The sequence below is a fragment of the Pteropus medius genome, unplaced genomic scaffold (assembly GCF_902729225.1).
Source record: "Pteropus medius unplaced genomic scaffold, Ma_sr-lr_union100, whole genome shotgun sequence".
Taxonomy (NCBI): domain Eukaryota; kingdom Metazoa; phylum Chordata; class Mammalia; order Chiroptera; family Pteropodidae; genus Pteropus; species Pteropus medius.
This window is the reverse complement of record NW_024345601.1, coordinates 14757184-14783611: the sequence shown is the minus strand read 5'-3', so window position 1 is coordinate 14783611 and position 26428 is coordinate 14757184. Positions and strand designations below refer to the sequence as shown.

The following is a 26428-nucleotide window of genomic DNA, read 5'->3' as shown; positions in this document are numbered from 1 at the left end:
GTGTAGCTATTGCTTATTTTGCATTGAGATATACTTAAAAATGAGACTTTTTTTAAAAAAAGATTTTTTTAAGAAAATGAATACTAATACTGAAGCAACTCAAGAAACTAAAGTGATTCGTTAATACTAAATTTGGGGCACATGTGGGTAATGAGTAGCTATAATGATTATAGCTACTATAATTTATGGACCTGTTAATTTATTGACCATTTATTAAACAGTGGTTCTCAAAGTTAAGTGGGATCAGAATCCCCTGCTAAAAACTCATTGCTGGATCCCACCTGTAGAGTTTCTGATTCAGTGGGTATGGGGAAGAACCCGAGAGTTTGCGTTTCTAACCATTTTGCAAGCGATGCTAATGCTGCTGGTCAAGAGACAACACTGGGAGAAAAATTGAATTAGGTCCTAATTATTAGAAGAATGTATTTTTGAGAAGTGGGTATTTAGCGGAGGCTAAAGGACCATTTTGGTCAAAGCTGGCAGAGCCAATAGGAGAGGACCAGCAGGTGCGCAGGTGATGGGAAGTGATGAGTTGCTGGGTCATGGACCCTGCTTCTCTTCAGGGATGGACTGGTACAGAAATCTGAGCTCCAGGCACAAGGTCTCTCTCTAAATTAAAAGTTACTATGTGTTATGGTATTTCTCTCTAGACTATGGTATTTCCTAGTCTCCTATAACCACATACTTAATTCGTCTTGCCCTTTAAGAGAGAAGAAACTCCTTCCCCACCCCACCACTCCCCACCCCCTGAATCAGAGACTTTCCACTGTCAGGGCAAGGAGGTTTTCTAATTACCTTTCAAACAAGAGAGCAGTACTATGTCCTTCAGGCTGTATCAGCCTCTAGGTTACCACGAATAAAAGTACTTTTTAATCAGGATAGGAAATCGTTTTGTACCACAAGACATTTGGGGCACTTTGGATAAGAATCTCAAATTTCTTCACATATAACAAGCTAGGTGCCAAAAACCAGAACGAATTTAATCCAAGTCTCTTTGTTGAGAAAAATGCAAGTTTGCTACTGAGTTTTTTATTGAGGCATCTCCTACTTCATAAGTCCTTTCTCTCCGTTCTCTAAAACCATGTTGAAATCATCTTTATATGATTAGCAGCTCATTCTGCAGGCATACTTCTGGAAGCTGTTTATCTTGATGTTAGAGAATAAACTACAGTGTAGGCTCCGGGTCTCTGGAGGCAAACCTGAAGGAGAAAATTGTTCTGTACTTTCAGAGGAGGCTTATTTTCCCACTGCTTCCCTTTCCCACTTTCTCTCTTGGCAGAGCTAAGATTGCAAACTAGAAAGAGGGTGCTACCCCATGAAGACAGTAGGCAGTCTCCTGATCTCTTTATTTTCTTAAGGAAGGGGCCCTTAGCCAAAAGAGGACCCTCATTCTTACCCTCCTAATTTCTACCTTCTAATTTCCACCTGGCATTTTCCTGGTCATATTTACAGATCTGAAAATGCAGAGTGGCAGCCAGATGTGTCCTGCTTTGCAACCATCCCCATTATACCACAATGGTTTTGGTGTAGGGAACCATATTGAAATATCAATTAACTGCTCTTCAAGGAGCTAAGTTTCTTTCTACAGAATTAGCCTCTTCTTGGATGTTGGGCAAGTTCCAGTATCTTCAGCACTAGGGTTGTCACAGCTGAAGACATGACCTAGGTCTCTCCATGTTACATTAGAAGCCCTCTAAGATGACAGATCTGACTGAAAAGGTTCTGCTGAGTAGGCCCGGTTTCTGCTGTAGAGACTTTGGTAAATTCAAGTTCCATTTCTCTCTCAGGCACCCCTACCCACAGTCCCCAGACCACATCCCAGCCATGTGCCTCTGCCTCCCCAGGATGAAAATCTTCAGTAGAGGACAGTTCTTTATTATCCTGAGTAATTAATAATTCTTTATCCCCTGCTCCTTGCTCCTTAGTATATGTTGGCAGGGGTATGGCCACAGAATTCTACATGTAAATCAATCACACAGACTATTGCCCAAGAGAGCCCCCTTACTCTTTCTGTGTTCCTCTGAGCTTGGATGGTTTGGCCCTTGTCTTCATGATAGTTTTCTTTTGGGAACGTTTTTGGTTGTAGTTTTATCGCTTTTGCCAGTATCATTTAAACCTCTTTCTGACTTCCAGAATTCTTCATAATTTCTAGTCCACTTTCAGATTTTGCAATGACAATGTGGATTTATTCTGTGTGCATGTGTGTGCACGTATACCCTGCAGAATTATTAAAGCTGAGAAGGTTGCTCGGAGAAAACAGCATATCTCCCAGGGTCTCCATACTTTATTTCCAGAGGTGTGAGGCAGGAGGACACCTGTGGTCTCCCGTAATATATCACTTGTTGTCAATACAGAGACTAGATTTAGAGGTAAGAAGTAGACGTGGTCAACAGTGGTGGTAATTCATATGTTCTGCCTTTTATTGTTTTTGAAAGTTCAACGAGACAGAGCTAGCATTTCACTTCACCAAAACAAGTCAGAATGTTTAAATACTTAACTAAAACAGTAGCCTACAGCCACAGAAGAGTGAGAAAAACTCAAGTCTGTTACTTTTATTTTCTCATTTTTATAATAAAAATATAGACATAAATGCTGTCTGATCCTGACTACCAACCATCCCCACCCAGAGGCAATAGAGATGAAGTCTTTGAAACACCTCGCTCCAGGAGAGATGTTCTTTCCTCCAGCGTGATTTATGCACAGTGCCTGCAAGTGAGAGATGCAGTTTAACCGGCAACATACTCAAATCCTTGAATCCACAAATGCTTTTAGGCTCAGAAAATAGAATCCAAACAAGGTTTATGTGTTATGTGTTAATGCATAAATGTATAATCCCCTCATCCATTAGGAAATAGCCCATTTCTTGAGGGGAGCCCCTTACTAAGGAGGAGTACGAAAACAAAAAAATATTTTAAAATAATTTTAGAGCCCTCCTGTGTGGCCAAGGACATCTTCCTAGGATAGGCAGCCTGAGTTTTCCAAAAAGAGTTCCTGGCTCCAACATGAGTAGAATTTTCTGCTCTTTTTCTAAAATACCTTTATGTTCACAGTCTTGTTCCCTAATATTATGGAATGTCAACAAACTACAAGGCCCTGACTTGGCTCAGTAGAGTAGGTGTTTTGGGTGGTTCAGAGAAAGGTTTGGTTTGTTGATTGATTTTTGGTGATTGGTTAGTTTTGTTCCGTTGACCTAATAGCTCCTCATAAATGACAAAGCTCCATTTGGGAGACCGTTCTCCAAAAATGCCTCTGGGAGAACTGGCAACATCTTATACCTAGTTCTTGGTCAAACTTCATCTGCAGGCCCCACCCGACTCCCAGACTCACACAATTGAATCTCTGAGCTGGGACCTGGAATCTGCCATTTTCTCATTTGTCTCCATAGCCTCTCAGGAGCACTGAACTTTAAGAATCACATGGTATTTTCTAGAAAACTTTGTTCAGACTTTTTCTCCACCCCTAGCATCAGATCATTCTCTTTAGTCTCCCTGTGAGGACTTTGGAAAGCCCACTCCATTAAAACGGCTTCTGTCAGACCTCTGAGAGCCTCCATATTGGCAAATGCTGTGGTCAGTTTTGGGACCTGTCTTGCGATCGTTGATTGTATTTGGCAGTCCTTCTTAAAATACTTTGTTCTAGAATATGTCTTTCTATCTTCTCTCACTAACGTCTCCATCTATTGGCTTATTCTTCTCCTCCCAACCTCCAGTTACTGGGTCCTTTCCTCTAGAGTATCATTCCTTCCTCAGGTGATCTTGCTTCAGTCTCATGGTTCCAAATACTTCCCATACATACTATGGAGTCCCAAAATCCTGTCCCCCAGGCCTCTCTCCTGAAGACTAAACGTCTCCATCATCATCTTCTCTCCCATATGCAACAGGCATCTCAAACTTAATTGCCCAAGGGAGAACAATTTATTCAACACCCTTGCGCAAACATGCTCCTTCTATAGTCTTTCCTCTGTCAGTAAATGTCACGTTATCTAATTGCCAAACACCCAGTATTACCTTTGATTCTTTTCTTTTTCCTCATTCTCATGCTCAACGCATCGGCAAATTCTCTCACTTCGATCTTCAGGTCACTTCTTTACTCCAACAATTTATTATTCTCCCAGAGACATCCCTAGTCCAAGTGACTATCATCTTCCAATGATCCCCAACTGGTTTCCCTGCTCATGCTTCTGCACTTGCATCCCCCACACCCATTTCTGCAGTGAACAGTAGTCAGAGGGATCATTCTCAAATTTAGGTGAGATGGTTTCACTCCTCAGGTCAAATCCCACTGAGCTTGCTCCATACTTCACTGAGTGCAAAAAACAGTCCTTACAAGGACTGTGAGACCCTTACAATCTGTCTCCTCCATGTTCCGCTTGTCTGCATTCTGGCCACACTGGCCTCGGTGCTGTTCCTGGAACTTGCTTGCACACTTCTGCTTCAGAGTCTTTGTTCCTCTCTCTGCCTGGGATGAACCTCCTAAGATAGTCTCCTGGTTTAGTTCTCTCATTTCCTTTAGGTCTTTCCTCAAATGTCCGTTTTTGTACCAGTCTATGTTAACACCACTTCTCTACTTCAGCTCCTCCTTCCCCGCTTCTCTCTCTAATTTTTCCATATAACACTCACTTTCACTTATTATGTCTGTCTCCTCCACAAAAATGTAACTTTCGTGAAGGCAGAGACTTCCCTGGCTGGACTCCCCAGCCTAGAGGAATGCCTGAAATAACTGATACTCAAAATATTTGAATTTGGCAATATTCAAAAATATTGAATTTGGCATTATTTATACTGGTATTACTAATTTCTTGAAGAAAACAGTGAATATTAGTGGAGCTAAGCAATAAACTAATCCCTGTTGCCATAGCCAGTGATTCTTAAAGTGTATTCTCTAGACCAGCAACATCAGAATCACCTGGGAGCTTGTCAGAGTTGCAAATCCTCAGGCTTCACCCTACGCCCACTGAATCAGAAAATTTGGAATTGGAGCCCAACAATCCAGTTTCACCTGCCCTCCAGGTGATTTAGATGAACAAACGAGTAAACAAATGTTGACCTGAGTAAACAAATGTGTTATTCTCTCCAGGTGATGCTTCAACCCGGTTCAAGTGCATCAGTCTCTTAAAATGCCTTAAAGCTCTAACTGCCTTAAGACTCTAACTGAATAACATTGATGCCCACTTACTCTTGGCACCTATTTGCAAGTCCTGTGCTAGGTGCAGGGATTGTAGAGTTTATATCTTGGACTTTTTAGAACAAGCAAGGAGCCTGGCTTTACCAGAGTCCCAGGACAGCTTTGGAAGAATAATAGGAGGTAAAATTAGAACATAACTGGCTAAATTTTGCAGGGTGTTAGTAATGATAGTCTTGAGGGGCCATGACACACTGTAGTGAGTGAAATCGGCATTCTGTGATCCAATATTTGAGTGGAAGGAAACATGTGAAAAGTATAGTATACTGATACCATGGGTCCATGAGTCAATTCTTGCTGTGTTTTGATGTAATACTGGGTTTTGTACTGGTCCTTGACCTTTCTGTGGCCAAACTCTTCTACTTAAAGTAGTTGATAACCTAAGTGAAGCTTTCCACTTATATAAGGCTCTGTCAGTGTTTCTCCATCAAAGCAAGAATCAAGGTCAAATGAGGACTCTGCTAGCCATGTCATTGTTATTTTCATGATGACTGATCTCTTTATTTTTTGATGTATACGTACATATATATATATATATATATATACATATATACATATATACATATTATAATCTACACTCAGGCTGACAAATGATGTTACTAACTTGCAGAACTTTAGGATAGATTGAATTATTTTTCATTTCCACCTCAGGAAAAAAACAAAAACAAAAACTAAACTTAAATTATTTCCACCTAAGTGAATTCCTTCATTTGACCAATGTGTACTTATCTCCTAAACTGCTATAAAAACAATATGTAAGAAAATGTTATAGGCAGCTTAGGAATACAATAATCACTTCTCTTTTTCACTTAAAACCAAATGTAACTCATGATACCTAGAAGAATATCTAAGTATCAGTAATAGCATCTTTGTCAAATTATCAATAATAGATAGCATCTTTGTCAAATTTGATAGGAATTAAAATATACTATTTGGATTCATTCTATTTATTAGAATAGAATGCTAAATATGAAACTATAGTTGAATTTCTGCCCTTGGCCTTGCTAAGCCAGGGAAGAGAAATCAGAGAAAAAACAAAGCCAAATGTAGACAGTTTAGACAATTAGTATGAATGTAGAGGTTTATTCCTGACCTCGTTTTATGGCTTTGCATATAGTCAGATCCTCCTAAGTGATGGGGACAGGGGGGTTGGTCTGCCTTTAGTCTCTCTCTTACAAATACAGCATCTACTTTGAGGACAGTTAGCTGTGAGAAGGAAATTCTCTGCTTTAATTTGGCCTGGAGTAGTGGAAAATGTGCTAGATTGAGTAATTGTCTTGAGTGTGTTATTGTTTGATCAGGAGCAAATCATATAACCATAATCTGAGCCTAAGTCTTCAAAATTGAAATGGTGACTATGACTATGACTCAAAGATATTGAGGATAAAATGAGAATGGATGCCAAATTGCTTTGGAAAACTATAATGGATGCCAGAGAGCTTTTGAAAACATTACAATTTTGATTAAATTATATTTAAAAAATATAAATTTTTTGACTAATATAGTTTAATCAATCAAGTAATATAGAGCGGTTAAGTTGACCGCTTAGTATTTTACTTTGTGAGTTTGCCATGTTAAGTTCCAAAAGAAATGACTAATATTTATTATGTTCCTTGCATATAGACTAAGCTGTAGTAACAAAGAACCCCCAAAATACAGTGTTTTAAATAAGATATAGACTCACTTCTTTTTCATGTAAGAGGCCAAAAGGAAAGAGGAGGGTGGGAGCTGCTTTAAAGTTCAGTTAGTTTCACTATCCTCAATATGTACCTTCTGTCTCTGGACCCAAGGTTGTTACTGTTCCCAGCTAGAGGAAGAATGTATCATAGACAAGCAGCTTGTCTTTAGGTAGGAGACTCTTTGGATATTGCATGTACCAATTTTGCTCACATCTCTTTGACTTGAACTCAGTCACATGTTCACGCCTAGCTTGCTGGGGAATAGAATCTCTAGCTCAAGATCCATGTTTTCAGCAGAAACCTGGGAGGAACAGGAGCTATTTTTAAAATAAATAAGGGAAATTATATGATACTTTTGTTTACAAGTATCTCATTGGAAGAATTTATGTTAGCACAGATACCAGTCAAGAATGAGAAGCACTTATCTATTACTTTGCTGTATGATTTCAAAAATGGACATGTTTTAGTTCTTTTACATTTCCATGCAGATGTACCTTTTCACTAAGGTGACAAAATAATTTTTGAGGGAAGTATCACTTGTTACAGTAGTAATTTCCTAATTGTGGAAATTTCTGTATCTAATGATTCTTTTAATTTGAACAGCTGGCCTGCTGGCCTCCTTGCCTATGCTTCTTTGTCCAAAGGTGGATTGGGAATCCAGCATTAGTAGTGACAAAAGTACTGACAGGATTTAACAGGCTCTGCCATAAATTATACTGATTATAACATGAAGATTATTTGAAAGGATTTTTGGATCTCTGCAAGCTTTGATTTAGTATTATATTTTAAACCCCACTTAAAACAAATGATATGCCAGATCCTCACATCGTTAGAATTCATTTATAATGGGCTTTTCTCAGAACTGACCTAGATCAGACAATAGGAAGTTTGCATTAAATGTGCTTATGCTACTCAGCTATGCAATGATCAGTATTCCTATAAACCTCTAATCGCTTTAATTGTTTCATACTAAATGCCTTGAGATGTGCATTAAAGAAGTGAAAAGCAAATTTCCTGAAATATAGTTTCAAGATGATCCTAATTTATGTGAGTTTTAGCCAAGGAACAGATGTCTTTTTAATGCTGTACCTTTGTAAAAAATTTTAAAACATATTATATATCTTGGTGTAACTTGGTGTTGCTCCTCATTCCTAAGTTGGGTTAAATATTAGCAGAACACTGACAAGGGCAAGTAAAAAAAATGGGGCTCCATTCTTTCGAACATCAGCTTAGCTTTAGAATAATATAAAGGAAAAGGTTTCATTGTGGTATTTTAGATCTAGCTGTCTAAAATGTAATTATAATCAAATCTTTGTGGCTGGTATTTTCTGGGGCTGTATTTTTCTAAATAATCACTTTTTATATTTGTATAGTGAGTATATATTTTTAAATTATAGAAAGAGAAAAATATATAGAAGACATTAAATTAACCATAATACTACTCTGTACTGTTTGCTTTCTTTCTTTTAGTCTTTATATAGTTTTTCAAATTTGTGATACAAAGGGCTATGCAGTTTTACATCCTCCTTTCATGGAACATTATGCTGGTTTCCACTTTGTTATATATTCTTTACAAATTTAAGGAATTGTATATTTCTTCACATGGGTAAAGCATGTTTTCTTTTCATCAATCCCATATTTGGAAGCTAAGAATACCCAATTTATTTACGTTGTCATAAATAGTTTATTTACTCAGGATGATTCCTAGACATAGAATTTCTAGATCAAATGTACATCATTGATATTTTAAATTTTATGACATCAATTACCAAATTACTTTCCCCAGCTGTTACAAAACACACCCTTGTAGTTAAGCTTTTTGATTATCAAGTATGGAAAAATAATTTTTGTACCTGTGTGCAAAGCGATTTTTGCTTCTACTCCTTTCTTTCTCTTCCTGCCCCTGCTGTCCACCACGAAGACACATAATGTACATTCTGCATTTTCTGTCTGATGTTTTAAAATTTTGTTTAATTTTATAATTATGTTTACATATTTAGAAATAAATTTATTTAAATTCTTTTGAATTTTCCTTTCATATTTTGTATTTCATATTTTTAAAATTTATCTCTGACGTATAGAATGTGTATACATACATACATGCACATACATATATACATATACATATCTCATATTTTTTTATTCATCTATTGTGTATTTGGTATATATGCATATATGTATGTGTGTATACCTTTAAGTTTAAAATACATACACATACATGTATATATTTTAGTTTTTAATTAAAGTAGATGCTTTATTTTCTGAATTCAGGAATACTTGAGATTGGCTTTCTGTTGCTTTGCTATATAGCAGCTACTTAATTAGGGATACTTTTGAATTAAGACTCAAGGGTCTATGTATCTCATCCACTGGACATCTGCGGTGACTGGCAGCTATGGAGCCAACTTCTTTTAGCTGCTTAGTAGGAAACCCCATTGTTTGGATACTTGCAGTGTGCTTTTTTCCCCACAATTTTTATTCAGCTCTTATCCTGGTGGATATATGAATAATTTTCCATAAACTGTACCTGGAATGTACTTGGCCCCTTTGATATGCATAAGCAAGTCTTTTTTCCTCTGCTATTCTGAAATGTCGCTTTAATAATTCCTCGATTATCATTTATGTTCCAAATATTGTCGAATGATCAAAAGCTATGATTGTTAGTCATACCTACATTTTCTTACCTAATATCCATCATGTCTCTATTTATTTTCATCTTTATCCTTTACTTAATTTACTTAGATTATTAAATTTGTCCTGCACAGAATGTGTTTATGCTTTCATTGTCAATTCTATTATATCTAACATGGATTTTGTCATAGGAAAATGAGTGGAATAGAATGTTCATCAAATTAATAACTGAACTTCAATAGAGTCTCAGTGCTGAGTGACATGAGAAGTACATGCCGGGCGAAGCAAGGTTTGAGAAACTGAGTTTTCATAGACAATGTTTTATATTGTCTACGAAATGTTTCCTTGGCACATTGATGCCAAGGAAAGTGGAGATGTGGGTATGTTTTTCTTCTAGGTTACAGCAGTTTTAGTCTTCGCTAGCTAAGTTATACACATATTAACTGAATCATACCATAAAAATTACAGAAAAGTTAGTGAGAATTTAATTATGTGGCCTGGGTTGAGTAATTTGATTTGTTTCTAGATAATACTGAAAAGTAGATTTCATCAGTGTGACCAGCTTAGTGCCAGTACATCAAAATTCATTGCCCACTCTCCTCTGAAGTACCATTTCATGGTGGAGAGAGTCACCCCATAATAAAATCACAATGTAGGGCTCACAGTTTCCAATTCTGCTATTGCATTTCATATTTCTTTGAAATTCTTAGCTCACTCACTCCCTTCTAATTTCATTCTCTTTTCAGCTCACCCTATTGTTTTATAAAATTTAATTCTGCTGTCTTTTTTACTCAGTATTTTTTTTTTTTTACCTTTCTGTACATTTCAGGAAAACCAGGTCTTTCTGGATACTACTAGACAGGTTAAGGCTCTGTCTAAAATGCTTTCATGTTTTTCTTGTAAGTTATTTTCAGAATGACACCCTCTCCTGTGTTCTTTTTCTCTTGCATTCCAGTACTTCTTCATGGGAACCCTGTTGTATGTCTTCAATTTACTTGTTCTGAAATGACCCATTCAGATCCTGGGACCACCAATAGACTCTAGATTCCACTTTCTATCCATTTGCATTTGAAGAAATGTTTTCTCTAAGCTCTCCCAATAGCCAATCTTTCAGGCGATCTGGGGAGCTCTGTTACACTGAGGTGGAATCTTGCCATACCCTTTTTTTCTTGCCCATGCCTTTGGTACTTCATAATATTGGAGTCCCTGTATAATAACATTCAGTATGCACTTTATATCCAAGTTCTTGCAATAGGTGCAGTAGCTACAACATTATATTTGCTGTGACTGTAGTTCTACTGGATACCACTGCCGCCCCACTGCCATCATCCTTCATTGTTTTCTTAGAGTTAATCTCCAAATGGATGTATAAAAGTGGTTCCTACTAGAATAATCCTATTTTATTCTTAAAGAATGGTAGAGATTTCTCATTAGTTAACGGATTTCTCTAATTCAGGGGCCAGCTGATAAATGTATGGGAGTGCTGCCAAACTTCTTCTAGGTAGGAAAAAAATATGGTTTCATGTAAGCAAAAACACATATAAGCATTATATCTTTTTTTCCCCTCAATCTATTTTAGTTGGAGGCAGGGGGAGGGTAGATGATGGAGGGAGGGAGGAAGGGAGAGAGAATGTATGTATGTGTGTTATGTGTGTGTTTGGGAGGGGTAGATGGGAGTATAGATAATACCCAAATAATTACCCAACTAAAATGTACTGGATGTTAGAAGTAAGAGTGCTATGGTGAAAAATAAAGCTAAAAAGAAAGATAGAGAATCTATAATTCTAGTTTCCCATTGTTATGTGATTTAAGACATCATCAAAGTTATTTGAATGGGAAGTTGAGTAAAGCTACTTTAAATAGAAACAGTTAGTATTTGAAATAGCTTTTAAACCTCAATCCAGCTATATGTACATTTAATAGTTGAAAATCTGTGTTATCATTATTAATTTCTACTGTGTGACATTATGAACAAGGTTATGCTCACTGCTTGGCAGACACTATGATATATTCTTACTTAAGCTATTTTATTTAATCCTTACAACACCTCTATAAATTAAGTATTATTTACCCCTCTGAAGATGAAGAAAATAAATCTTAGATTAAATAACTTGCCTGAGGGAACAGAGCTAACAAATACCCAAACCAGGATTTGAATCTAAATTTCTTTGATCCAAAGATCATATTTGTAATCACTGTGCCTTTCAGCTTCAAGCTCTGACTTGCACTAAACAATGAACAAAATAACAAATCCTTTAGTTTTAATCCAAGTTGGTTTTCAGAGCTTACATGTGCCTTGGCCTACCTCTCCAACTTTATTTTAGACTATATACCCCAGGCTCTCTACTGTCAGCCCCACTGGCTTCTCTTCTGTTCATTAAATACCACATTTCAGTGGCCTTTGCATATACTGTTCCCTTGGTCTGTGGTGTTCTCTCCCCTGTGCCCACTTTCTCTATGTGCTTGTCTCTTCCTTCTCTTCCAGGTTCTAGCTCACATGTCATTTCTTCGACCTTCTTCTGACCACTGTGTATTTTGTCCCTCCCATTAAGTCTCTCCTATCACTAGCTGTTTCCTTTACAGCATATAACTGGTCTGAATCCAAGCTGTTCACTCATTGGTTATTTCTCTCCGGACCGTAAGCCCTTTGAAGGCAGGAAACTCAGACCTGTTGGTTACTACTGTATCTGCCAAACTGACACTTCGAGGACTGCTCTAATAGATGTTGAGAAAACAGTTAAATGAAAAAGAAATAAATGACTTCGAAATTTACATATTTGTTTCTTCTTGAGAACAGTGTCTTTAAAGTTTTTTCAGTGAAATGTATTTGAAATGTCTTTGATAATTTTTTTCATTAAAAATTATTGAGATGCATCAATTAATAAAATCAAATAAGTTTCAAGTATACAATTCAGCATTAAGTCATATATGTATTGCATTGTGTGTTCACCACCCAAGTCAGATTTCCTTCTGTCACCAAACATTTGGCCCCTTTTCCCTCTACCTACCTCCCTGCTCTCCCCTACTCTGGTAACCACTAATCCGTACTCTGTGTTCATGAGTCTCTGTTTGCTTGTCATATTTGTTTATTGCTTTCAGTTTTATATATGAGTGAAATCATGTAGTTTTCAATTTTTTCTGTCTGACTTATTTTGCTTAGCATGATTATCTCAAGATCCATCCATGGTTTCACAAATGACAATATGTTGGCTTTTCTCATGGCTGAGTAATATTCCATTGTATATATGATCCATATTTCTTTATCCAGTCATATATCACAGGACACTTTGGTGGCTTCCATGTCGTGGCCATCGTGAATAATGCTGATATGAACATTGAGGTGCATAAGTCTTTGATAATTTTGAATGTTCTAAATCACGTTTAAAACTTGATCAGGATACTCAACACCATCACAAACTATTATAATTTACTGCAGTAACAGATTTCTGCTTTGGTTTTGACATGCCAAGTAGTCTTATGTAAATAACTAACCTGAAAATGAATATTATTTAATAAGAATAAAACTCTTTAGCTAATTATCTGCAATAGAATGATAATATTATAGAATAATAACAGTTTTTTAGCTAGATAAGGACTTAGAACACTCTCTAGTCTAACTGAAATACTGTAGAAAAATAAGAAGGCTTCTCAAAAGCTACATGGGTAGATCCAAGTCTAGGAAAAAGGAACAGGACCCTTTCCATTACATTAGGTCAACATTTACTGTGTTTTTTTCCACTCACCCCACTCTCCATTACAGTGAATATTCCTATAGGAACGATAGGTTATATATAGCATTTAATTAAAATAAATATGTATTTCAGAAAGAAAAATTCCCAGCTTATCTCAAATTCATAAGAAATGGAACAGTAATTTTCATGGGTGCCTTTTGAAATCGTTGTACACTATTCTATCTAAGGCAGCTGTAATGTAGACACAGAGGCTTGTAGGCTAGATCTTTAAATAGAAAGGAAAGATGTATCAGGATCAGGATGAAAAAACAAATTATGCATTGTATTTTGTTCCACAGTTAGCAATTGAAACTATTGCATGTGAACCTCATATTCAGAAATTGCAAATTAAAAAAATCAGATTTAACAACCTATGAATTTTTCCTAATCATTCTTATATGACAAAAGACCTCATTCTTCAGAAATGTTTCTTGAAAATATAGTTTGATTCACAAATTTATAGACATTTCTAAAAAAACAAGATACACCTTGCCTTCATGTCTTTTTAATGCCAAAGATTTGTTTCCTAAGAGTCAAAGAAAACAAAAACAAACTACACTGTCCATTTCTATAAAGGAGATGAAGAAAAACAGACATGTGTTTCATCAACGTCAACGATATGCCCAGTGAATGTAGGCAATGAACATGTAAAGCATTCTACGAAGTTCAAAAATAGTGTTGTTTTCTAGGAAGTGGTCCTTGTATTACCAGTGTAATCAAGAACTGTATTGCTTATCTTATTATTCTTCTAAGGTCAGCAGCGATATTGACTCACTTACTTTTATGTGGTAGAATACAGACCCAAGTGTAGATGACCATGAAATTTAGCTTTTTTTTTTTTCTGTGAATAAGATGATTTTTATGCTCTGTAGAACTCCAATTCTCTTCAGTGCTTCGTTTATAGAATGATCACAGGATATAGAGAAAATATTCTTCTTCTCCCCAAAACTATGCGTATAAATCATAGAAACATCAACTTCTAGGAACCAAGGGATTATCTTGTCAAAATCTTCCTTGTAGAGATAGAGCTAGTCTGGTGACCATTTTAACGAAGATTTGTCTTTGTCTGTCTGTATGTGCAGGAATACATGGACTCCAATAAATACATTGAACATCTGCTAACTCAACTTGAGGAGCAACATAGAAGCCTCTGGAGGTGAGTTAAATCCATGTCCTCAACTTATAGCAGCCTCTGTAGCTTTGATCTTGATCATAGAGGCAGGGCATTGGAAGACGGTCTTTTGTTTCACTTGGTGCCAAAAGATTCATTGAAGGCAAAAATCACTAGAAGCTACGTAGAGAACTCTTTCATTTTTATTAAAGTCAAGGAACAGTGCCAAAAGTTGTCCTTGAGTCTGCTCAGAGCTGGAAGGATGGTAGAAATCATGACACTTATCAAGGTGAACAAATTAATTTGTTCAGGGTCATATGGCAACCTTATATTGTAGAACCCAAATTCTCTGACCCTTGCCTGCTTAAAGATTATTTAATTATTTCTGTAATTAAAAGGTAGGGCACTTCTGCTTAAAATTCTGCTCTTCATATTAAAGAGGAATATTTAAGGAATGCTATTGTATAGGTCTCCAATATTTTGTTCTACATGGTGGGTTTTGATTCTCAGTAAGAAAATATATATGAGAATATTTGTACAGGTAATTTGAAAAAAGAGGTTAGCAGCATAGAAGTTATATTTTCAAGTTATTCATTCCCTGGGGACCTCTTGGGAGTTGAGAGTGGCAAAGATGGTTGGGGTGTTATTATCTAGATCTGTAAGGTCCATGTGGTCATGCTTTTCACAGGTGCTGCTATGGGATCTGAATTCCTTTTGTTAAATCGCTGTACTTCTTGTTATCTGGAATAAATATGCTAATGGTTAATTATATGATGGCTTACATTGCACTGGAATTGTTTCCTATAATTAGCTTTGTCTCCCAATGGGCAATAAGCCCCTAACATCCTTTATTTCTTAACTCCTCACAGCATGGAGCAGAGCACTCCCTCTGTTCACAGAGATGGCAGGTAAATATTTTCTAACATTGTGGCTTTCTTGCCCATCCTCATCCAAATTCATCACCATTGGACTCTGTATACCAGGCTATGCTGCCTCTTTTTTATACACCCTGTAACAGATCCTAATAACCTTGAAATTTGTCTTCTTCAGGAATTCTAGTTCTTGAGTGAAATGCCTAATATTTTCATTTCTACTGCTCTTATATTAGTTTTCGTGCGAGAAAACATGTCTGTGGTTATAGTAATAGACAATATTCTGTTTCTACACATAGAAGAGTTGCTGGTAAGCTACAACAGAAGTATACAATTTTTAAATCTGCTTGTCACTAATAGACACCAGTTAATTTTATATAACTTGATGCAATCTTTGGTAGATTTGTTTTTGAAAGCTATAACCTGGTGCTGAAATAGTTTTCTTTTGTGAACCAGTGTATTTTATTAAAGCCAACAACAATATATTTATGGTTATGTGTTTTTTAAATTATATTTTCCGTAAATTTAACACAAAATATATTTAAAAGTTTATTTAACTGAATTGTAACATTTTCTTTCAACTTCTTAATGATTTTATTATCTTCTAAGAGAAAAATACACAAAAATTATGAATACCATCTGACGAAAGAAATTTAGAGTTTAATTTGGTCAATAAGTGTGTCTTATACACATCAATGGGAAGGAGTAATGGTTTCACAGGTCTTTGAACCAAATACCTGAATGGGAGGAATATTTTCCTGCTAATAAAAACCTTTTGGTCTTCTCCAATACGATTAAATTATAATCCAATTTCAGGAACAGAATTAACATAAAGTAAGAGCTCAGAATTTTGTGTGCAGTCACTTCCATTATCCTTCAGAAATGGAATTATTGCTGGTGAAGAAGCATAGCCTTATATGTGGTGTCAAGGATTTAATAAAACTACATTTGAATAACAATAAAGGGCAATAATGACATTTGAATAGTCAGAATAACTACCAGTGAGAAAATGGAAATGGGTAGCATTGAAAAGAAAATGAAAACTAATAATAGCAGATTTATATACTATTTATTGAATCATGAAATTATACTTGATTATATTTTGCAAACAGATCTTGACTGACTTAAGTGACAGGCTTTATGATGGTTATTACAATGTCATAACAGCATCTGTGTAGCCAAATTATTTCTGGTGAAAAATATGTGAGTGACAGTGAGTAGTGTGGGAAATTCTTTCTGGTTATAATTAAATTTCTAAAATGCTTTCTTGAGTTAGGTAAAATCTATGATGCACAGAGGATTATGGGGATAGCATGTCATGTACACAAGCACAACTAAATTGTCTGGTTAAACAGATGTTCCCATAACTCAATATAAGACTTTTTCTCTGACTTTATTATACTTTTGATTTGTAACTGGTTGCAATTTTCATGGAATGGGCTACTTGTCATTTTTCTTGATACCAACTGAGTGGCCTTCCATTTATTCTTGAGCTAACATATAACTTAAAAGAAAAGACAAATTCTGAAATTTAGATCTTTCACCAATAACTTTGGTCAGCATTAATTTATGACCACAGTGTTTGCAGATTGATCAAAAACCGAGGAGACACATGCCATACTGTTATTGATACTTGCTGAATGGTGAAAGAATTGGACAAATGGTAGAAGACTGATTACAAGGAGTGGAAGTCCTTATTTTCACAGAGGGGGAGCTACTTGTCTTCATAGGTTTTAGTCATTTCTTGTAGCATAACCATCTGCTGTGACACAAATATATTGTGATAATCATATTCTCAAGATAACTAGTTATTTTGGGGTCCTGTTTAGTATTCTACTGAAATAGACCTATAATCTATCTCTGGATTTTCAATTGCTAAGGAATTTGTTAAGCCCAAATATAGCCATCAAGCAATGAACAGTCATTTAACTCAATACTCTTTTTTGACACCAACAGAAAACTTCTGTGAATTCATCTGAATAAGAGGGTGGGGTCAGAAAATAGAACTTAATCTAAGACTTGAGTACAAACCTGGGTGCATTTAATTTGTCCTGCATCTCTCTGCTTAATGATGAAAAAGAAATATACCCATGGCAACTTGTTTACTGGTTGACATTGAAATGCGATCATAAATTTTTGCATGTTTATTTGTTTTAATGTGGAAAGTTAAAATTGGGAGAAAAAGCTCATTTGTACTTAATAATTTTTATAGCATCTGTTACTATTTCCAATTTGGCTGGATGACAAAGATAGTAAGAAAACAATTGCTGAGAATGTTTTTCTCCTACATTTGATAGAAATCCTTATCTATTTGCAGCCTCAAATTAAGAGGTTAGAACAAATACAAACCATTGGAAAATACAAATCAAATTCATGAATATTTATGGCATTAATAACACTTTCATGTCACATGCGAAATTATACAAAATAGGAACAGCATGATACTATAAGAATGGAGAGAGGACTGGACTGGAGTTTTGGAGACTTGAAGGCCTATCCCTTAAACAATAAAATAATGACATTTGAGACTGTGTTTCCTTATCTCTAAAATGAAGATATCAATATACCTAGTAGTTCAAGGTTACTGAGCACTGAGATTATATAAAACATAATGTCTAAAGTCTTGTTACATTTATGTACCATGTCAGACATGTATAACCTCATTTTTGTCTATGATATTTAAATACTATATAATGATTAACCTGTATGATACATATATCATAGACATCTTCAAGAACATAAGTAGAAATGACTAATATAACAGAAATACCTAACAATTTGCCAGTAGCTCAATCAAATAATGTCAAAGTGTTCATTTCAGATTTTCATAGCTCAGATTGGAGACAGTATTATTAATAGCTTGTAAATAAATAAAGTAGGTCTGCATGGCCAAAATTAAATGACAAGTTCTAGTGAATGCAGAGTGCCAACTGCTAGCCAACAGATAGATGCCAGATCACCAAAGTCCCATTTGAATAAGCTCTATCTAGGCTCAGGTTTCTCAACTGAGGCACTATTGACATTTGGGGCTAGGTCGTTTTTTATCATGGGTTGCTGTGGGGTTGTCCTTGTCCATTGTAAGATGTTTGGCATAATCTGTAGCCTCAACCCACTGCGTGCCAGTATCCCCACCACTGTGACAACCAAAAAAATGTCTCCAGATATTTTCCATGTGTTCCGTAAGGGTCAAAATCATGTTTTCTCCCCATCGAGAACCAGTGATATAAATCATTGACACAAGCATTTTTCTAAGTACATGCCAAGGAATACTAATACCCTGGGTCACTATCGTAGGTGTTATAAGAAAAATAAAGGTATTCTGTGGTCAAATTTGAAATATACTAGGCAAAACCAAGTTTTAAAATTGTTTTAGTTGCAGATCTTTTCAGAGTCTGTTATATTGCTAACATGTACTTGCTATATACACATCAAACATAAGATATAAAAGAAACATATTTTGGGAAATGGTGATCTATCCAGTTTGATAGCCAAATGTGCAACAACATGGCTCGTGCCCCTTCCCTCCTACCAGCTTCCCCCACTTCACTGGTACTGGGAGAAGTCACTTGGCAAAAGAACAGCTAGTCCTATGAGGAGTCTGGGTATTTGGTAAAAGGGAAAAGTAGGTTATGTGGAAAAGCCAATCCCAGGTTCTTCACCATTTTCATGAGGGGTGGCCCAAACCTCAGTACCAAATTCTAAGAATCCGAAGAACCACTGATTACAAGCTATGTTTGCCCTAGTAAAGCACTTAACTTCTGCTTCCCCAGGAGGAGAAATGATGGTTTCTACATCACCAAGGGGAGGAAAACACTTAATTAAAAATTACATATAGATCCCTGGTTGGAATAAAATTTTCTAAGGCCTATCCCTTACAACAATAAAATAATAATTTTATTGTATCCAAAATTCTTAAAAATAGACTCTTGCTTTTGCTTGTGTCTTATATGTGATTTTTTAAATTAAAATTATTGGGATGGCATTGGTTAGTAAAATCACATAGGTGTACAATTCAAGTGTACAATTCAATAATACATTATATGTGTATTACATTGTATGTTTACCACCCAAAGTTAAATTTCCTTCCATCCCCAAATATTTATGTGATTCTTATCCTAAGGAAAGAGATAGAAAAAATGGTCAAAAACTTTGTTTTTATTCTCATTGTGATTCAAAATGTTCCTTATTGAATAATGAAATAAAATACTCATTCCTGTTCTCCATAATTTTGATATATTTATATATTTTGAGAGTATAGATAGTTGGCAGCAGTGCCTACAGTTCATTTCAGCTCTAATCTGAATTTCTATAAAATGTGATCGAGTGATATTAAAGGTGCTTACTGAAAAGCTATATCCTATTTTATCCCTGGGAAAGCAGATTATTTGCTTATGTGTTATCTAGAAATTATCTTGTATTTATAAAATAGAGATAAGAAGCAACAGCACATATGCCCCAAGAAAAGTGAAGCCCAGAGCCCCTTGGAGATTTACCTTCTATGCATCTTGGGTCTCAGAATCATATTATCTAGGCATCTTAAGAATTAGCATGTCTGTATCCTCATGGGGTTAATTTATGTAGACTAAGAAGATGCTAAGTATTAAACAGGTTGCCTTTGCTGTAATCATAGACTTCCACTGGGGAATCTTAATTGGCAACAAGAAAATTGCTCTCCATGAATTCTTAATGGTGGACACCACATAACATAAGAACTGTGATTTGTTTTCTAAGTCCTTTCAAGAGAAAAAGAGGCTATCTCTGGGGAACAGAATATATAGCAAACAAAGAGAGAGCCCACTGCTCTGCGATAGCAATAAAAGCTCTGAAAGCAAAACCTCATGCTATGCCAACTCAATAACAGCACATGGGTTCCCAGCTCTGCATCCTCGTCTCACTCTGTGAGGTCAAAGGAGGCCAGGGCTAGCAAGCTCTACATTATCTTCCCCTCCTCTCAACCCTTGGGTTGGATTTCTAAATCATAGCAGTATTCGCGGGCAAGTGTAAGCACAAGGGCCACTTGGAAACCCATCAATGTCATTTCTCAATTACCCACCAAGGGGTTTCTTCAGAGATGCAGCCAGTCCCAGACCCCTGCCAAGATAAGAGTCTTTCCTCTAAGTCATGCCCTCTGCCCAGCACAAAGGAGAATAAATCAGGGCTCTGGAAATTGGGTATTGCCACATGCTTCAATGGTTATGTCATCCCTGGGCAGTGATGGGGAGGGCTATGGGCTGAGCTGTTTTCCAGAGGATACTTATTATAGACTGATGGTGCTGCTTTACAGGAACAAAGGGGCATTTAGGCTTCTTCTCATAGCTCTGAAGCCCCTGATGAAATGATATCACTGTCTTTAAGATAACTTGTTCAGCAATAGAAGGGGCTTGTAGAACTAAGTCCAGAAAGATACCTGGATTGACTGAACCAGAAGGTCACCCAGGCTTATACTTGATCTTATACTTTAGGATTCATCAACATTATAGTTTATTTAGGTGACCTGTCTGATATGCATATTTATCTACTTTAGGAGTTGCCTACTGTTTGAACCCAGGTCTTCCGGGTAAGGAGACACCAAAATTGCCAGACTGAAATTCTACAAGAACTTTATATACATGATTTCCTATTTCTTATCAAATTTGTCCACCCTTCTTCTTTTCAAAGGGCCATGCTAATCCAACAGAGAACACATACTTAGGTCCTAACCTAATAAATGTATAAAATAGACTACTTAAAATCATGTGGGTTGCATTTCATCCTCTTTGCCCCAAATCTTGTTTGCAAATAAATAAATAAATAAATAAATAATATACATTTATTTGTAAAACACATTTTTGATGACTGTCCTTCAAAAGTCCAAAGATTTTCTCAAAGGGTTGGCATTTTGATCAGAATCTTTAGTTGGAGCCGCTCTGGTGGAGTGAGAGCAGTTGAATTGGTTTTTGAATAGATTGAATTTGAACTGCCTTTAAGACTGTTAGTATAACTATACATATGATAATGAGAAATTTAGATCTAGAGCTCTTTATAGTTAATATATAAACCACAGCATTGATAGAGACATTAGACTAACCTACAAAGATATAAAATTGCCCTCTAATATAACTAGGGAGATATCCCCATTTTACAGATGGATTTACTGCAGCCATGGGAAGCTCGAGTTGAATATATTGTATAAGTAGGTCCATAGATGACTGAAAAATAATTCAGCTTGTAGTTTAAATAGGTTTATGTTCTTCAAGAAATACTCTCAAAGTACCAAAAATATTTCAACATCAATAGGATTTGGGGATCACCCAGAGAAACTTACCACTATGTAATCTGAAAACATTTGGTTTGAAATATGTTTGTTATTTTTAGATCCATGCTTATCTTAATATGATGGCCAGGAACCTAGTGTGATTTACTTATCCAAAATTAAAATAAAGAGCCTCAAGCAAAAGGCGTTTTGAAGATTTATTTGGGGATAATAAAGATCATAGATATTCCCCACTAAGTTGAAAGAAGGAAAACTCCAGCAGGCAACCATATAAATGACCTACTCAACAGAGACACATGTGTTCAGGCTGAAGTGCACCCACAGTAGGAATGACAAAGTGCTTTTTTTTTTTTTTTTTTTTCTGAAGGAGGAAATGAAATGGCTAATTTGCCATGACCTCTATTTAATTTTAATTTTTTAGAAAAAAAAAAAAACCACTAACTTTTAGTGCATGAGCATACTTATGGGTGTTTTTTGGGGGGTGGGGTAGGGGAGGATTGATACTTAGGATTTAACTCTACATATATCTCTATATGGGTAACTCTGGAGTTAATGAGGAGTAATTTTTTTTTTGCTTACTCCCTCCCATTTTTATTTTTTAGCTCTCCATATTTTAAAGGAGTTTTAGTACCCCACCTTCACCGCCACCACCCTTAACTCTATGGAGAGGTGTTTGGGCCTCTCTGAAAACAGGAAATACAAAACTGATTCCCGCCCCTCCTCAGAGTCTTTAAGGATGGCACATTGTAGACTTTCTTGTTACAAATTAGACCTCATAAATAATCCCACAAAGAACTGAGGATAGAAAGTTGTCCTGAATCAAAGAATCAGGAATAGGTTGACAAAAATATAAAGTAGCTGGTAGAAAGCACATTTTAGATATCTCAGGGCAGAGAAAACTTCTAAGAATATGAATGTCCGTTGCAGGGTCGGTTGAGGTTGACAACCTGTGGCTGGTTTCATGGCCTAGAAATTAGTTTGCTTTACTGGAACCTGGTTTACTTGCTGCTCAGGGTTTGCCCTCTACTGAACACTCACTGATGAAGTATTCTATATGTACTCTCTATGGAGATTATCCTAGATTTTTCACTAGATATAAAAGTCTGCCTGAGAGAGAAGCCACTGGACTCTCAATTCGGCACTGCTGCATTAATCAACTTTTACTCATGGGAGAAGTCCCTCACTGAAACCTGGGAATGCCCTGGTTCTTGCCTCGCCTCTCCTCTCCTCTCCCCAAATATGAAGACAACACTTCAGCAAAATACTACAAACATGTACCTAACAGTGGCTCTAGCCCTACCCTCAACGGCTTCGATACCAGTTCCAACCATGTAGCTCTCATTCCCACCCTGTCTTATTTTCTAATTATCTCATGAGAGTGGGTCTTGCACCCCTAAAGTATTGGACCTGTAAGACCAAGTCTTCTCATTCCTCATATCTCTCATAGTACTTAGCATAAGATATAAAATTTCAAAATAAAACTTTGCTTACCTTGAAAGCATAGAGACAATGGGAAGTGTGCTTTAGTCATCTTTGTACCTAAATGACTTAGCACATTATATATGCTCAGCACTTTTCTTAAGCTATTGAGGGGATGGATGATGATTCAGCAAGAGAAATTACTAAAGGAGTATGTTTTCATTAGGGATGAACCCACCTTTATTTGTAAGTCCGTGCAGGAAAAAAAAGCAAGCAAGTATAACAAAGCCATTTGTCTCAGTGGAGTGCAAATGCTTAATGAGATTCACAATTTCAAGATAGTTATAGTTAGGAAATCAAAGATGGGACATTTAATGAAAATGTGAATGTGTCATTAGTGATATGTAAAGCCAGGAAGAATATTTGCTTCACCACACTTATTTATGCTGCTTTCAAAATTCAGTCGTAAAGAAGTCTTAAGTCATTTCATGTCTGCATGGAGGGTCATTTCATGTCACATGAATGGTTCTATCCGGTAACGATAATCAAGTGTATATTACTACCTCCGGTTTTACTCCATTTATCTACCAATTGTATCTTGAGCTGCAAACAACCTTATCAATGGAAGCAATGAAAGTATATCTCATAATTTTGAAAGAAAAGAGTTGAAAGACTGTGATAGGTAAAAGTAAACAAATAAATAATAAATCCATGGTAAAACTCAAAGCCTAAAATAGTACTTTTTTTTTTCCTCCTTGGATAAAGCGAATTAGAGAAAAATTATAGATACATAGATCGTTACTTTTAAAAACAGAATCAGGGCTTAACCTAAAAGGTTAGAAAGGGAGTACGTATACAGAAGGTCTCGAGAATTTGGCAAGATGGACATACACTTGAAATCAGAGGGGAGTTCAAAGTAAATAAAGTAAATAATAATTTCATAGGCTGCCGAATGGAGGATGAGCTTTTGAAGGATTAGTGGTATGGAAAACAATGTGGGGAAATAAAGTAAAAAAAAAGTAAAAAAAAAAAAAGAAAAAAGAGCACAACCAACTAAAAGTAAGGGATCATTTTTGTAGCTAAGTGCTTTAGATAACCTAATTACAAATAAGATGCACTATCTCCTAAAATATTAATGCTATCCATTGTAGTCCAGGTGGGACCTGTCTTTGGTAGGCACACCAGTACAATCAGGTTCTCTGTTCTGATTGTTTGGTAACTGTGTACTGTTGCTAAGTTTTAAAACTGCCCCTGATGTGTTCCCTGCAGTGTGGACTTCAGGTCCTGTTCTTGCCACTTACTGTGTAGTTCTGGTAAAGTCATTTAGGCATTCTGGACCTCTGTTTCCCATTGGTAATGAGACAGGGTTGAAAGTAAGTGATTTCAGCAGTCCTTTCTTTAGAGTGAACAATCCGTAATTCTTACCAATCATTTTGGTAGGACAGTTGAAAGATTGGGTGATGAAACCAGAAGATAAAGTGATAGATACCCAGAATTACTGAGAGTTGGAAGTGACAGGTTACCTTCTTGAAAGAAGGCAGAAGATTATTTTTATGCGCCTAGTTTTCTTTAAGCTCTCACTCTTGGGCTGTGTCTTGGCACTGAACCTTCCAGAGGTAATAAAACAGCATGCTGGCAGACCCAGGGCACCAGAGCAGGGCCAGAGTCTGTGACCACTTTTAAAACGTTTTCCAGGAAATTGTTCTATTGAATAATGTTTAAGTTTCCACAGAAGCTATGAGCACAGCACGATGCAAAAAAATGTCAATTGCACATTAAAAAAAAAAAAAAAAAGGCAGGTCTGGGATTATGGTCCCTATTGAGGGAAATTGCATTGTCTTATGATGTTTCTTTAGTATTCCTTGGAGATTCATGGACTCACTGGTTAATTGAAAGTCAGGCTGTGTGTGTACCTGGATTTATTCATGTTTCTTGTCTAATTGATTTTCCTGTATCTCTATTCTGGAAATAAAGATATGAATAGGGGCGAGTTTCAGAAGGCTGCTCTAAAAAGAGGGATTCTTTGGATCAGACACACAATTTAGGATTTTGGCCTTTGGTACCGACTGTTACCAAGATGATATAATTTAAATGTAACAAAAGTTGCATCTATCCAACAATACTTCTCCCACTAGACTGCCTGGAATTCTCATGCTTGAAGTAAAGGAAACTGGATGCCCAGATCTATACCTGGGATCTGTACCTGAGGAGAGCCCTAACATTACTCTGTTAGCTCCCGTAGGAGCTTATCAAGGATAAGTTTGCCAAATCAGATACCTGTGAAAATTTGACTCCTGGAATTTTTTTAGGAAAGTCAAGCATGTGTGGAATGGAAGAAAGGAAGTTCTATTAGAAATGTTACATTACAAATCGAAATATTTCTATTTCTAGCCCCACATGTCCCTACCAACCCTAACCTCCTGTTTTACTCATTATTCCTACAAACATACTCCTTCGCTGTCAGGGTGTCCATTCCAGACAAGTCCTACCCATCCCTCATAGTACAGCCTACGTCTTCCTGATCTGCATCTCCTCAGCCCCATTTCTCAGTCTGCCTGGGCTCCATTCTGCTCCTCCCCTGTGCTCCTGAATTTGAGGTTATACTACACATGTACACATAGTGATTTACATCTTGTAAAAACTCCAAAATTATTCCATGTACCTTAATTTTGACTCTACGAATATTGTCAGTACCTGCACTTCCACTTTTGTTCTGTATCAAATGGTGGCAAGCATAAAGCTGAACATAATAGATATTCAGCTAATGTATTGACTGATTGTCTTGAATGGGGAATTAAAAATTCTATGTTGTACTCTTGATAATAACACTATATCAGGAGTATTTATTTCATCTGTCAGTTAAGGACATTACAAAGCAAGGAGTTTCCTGAGAGCCAGTGACTAAAATGGAGTGAGATACAGCATACTAAATTAATAATGGTGAGGGAAATTGGAGATATTTAGTTTGACAAATAGAAATTAAAGGATATACCTGATGATTGTTTTTAAAATGCAATAAGTTGTCTTGTGGAGAGGGCTTAGCTGCATCCTGGGATATTCATGGGGAAAGACCTAGTAAACCAGGTGTCTGAGTTAGAACCTGTGAGATGGCAACTCAGCACTAGAAAGGAATGTTCTAACATTTAGTACCATCTAATGTTGAGAAAGGTGTTCTTGAAATAGCTCTGTACCACTGTAAGTGTCAAAGCAAAACCTGGGTGACCATCTTACAGATGTCATTTACAATGGACTGTTACAGTGGATGGGAAGGGTCTGGACACCCCTCATGTCAGATGATTCATCATCTGGCTTTCATTCTCTGAGCCTAATGCTGCCATCGGTAGATCTACTTGTCACGCCCCTTTTCTGTGTACCGTCCCATTTAAATAACTGAAGACAGTTTTACAGTTTTGTTCTCAGTCTTTACTTTTCTAAAGGAAGCAATGTAGGTTTTCCCATTGCTCCTCATACAACTTACTTTTCACACTCCACTTAATCATAACCACCTACTGGACTTATTCTAGTTTGTCAGTTTTCCTCTTAACATGTGG

General features: G+C 36.4%; 1 protein-coding gene across 1 annotated transcript in view; it reads left to right on the top strand.

The window, feature by feature from the left end:
* The window catches only part of NCKAP5 (NCK associated protein 5), a 744993-nt gene that overhangs the window by 214577 nt on the left and 503988 nt on the right, over positions 1 to 26428 (top strand). Inside the window, 1 exon segment of the mRNA XM_039874581.1 lies at positions 14305 to 14378. Within this exon segment, the coding sequence (XP_039730515.1) occupies positions 14305 to 14378 (74 nt within the window).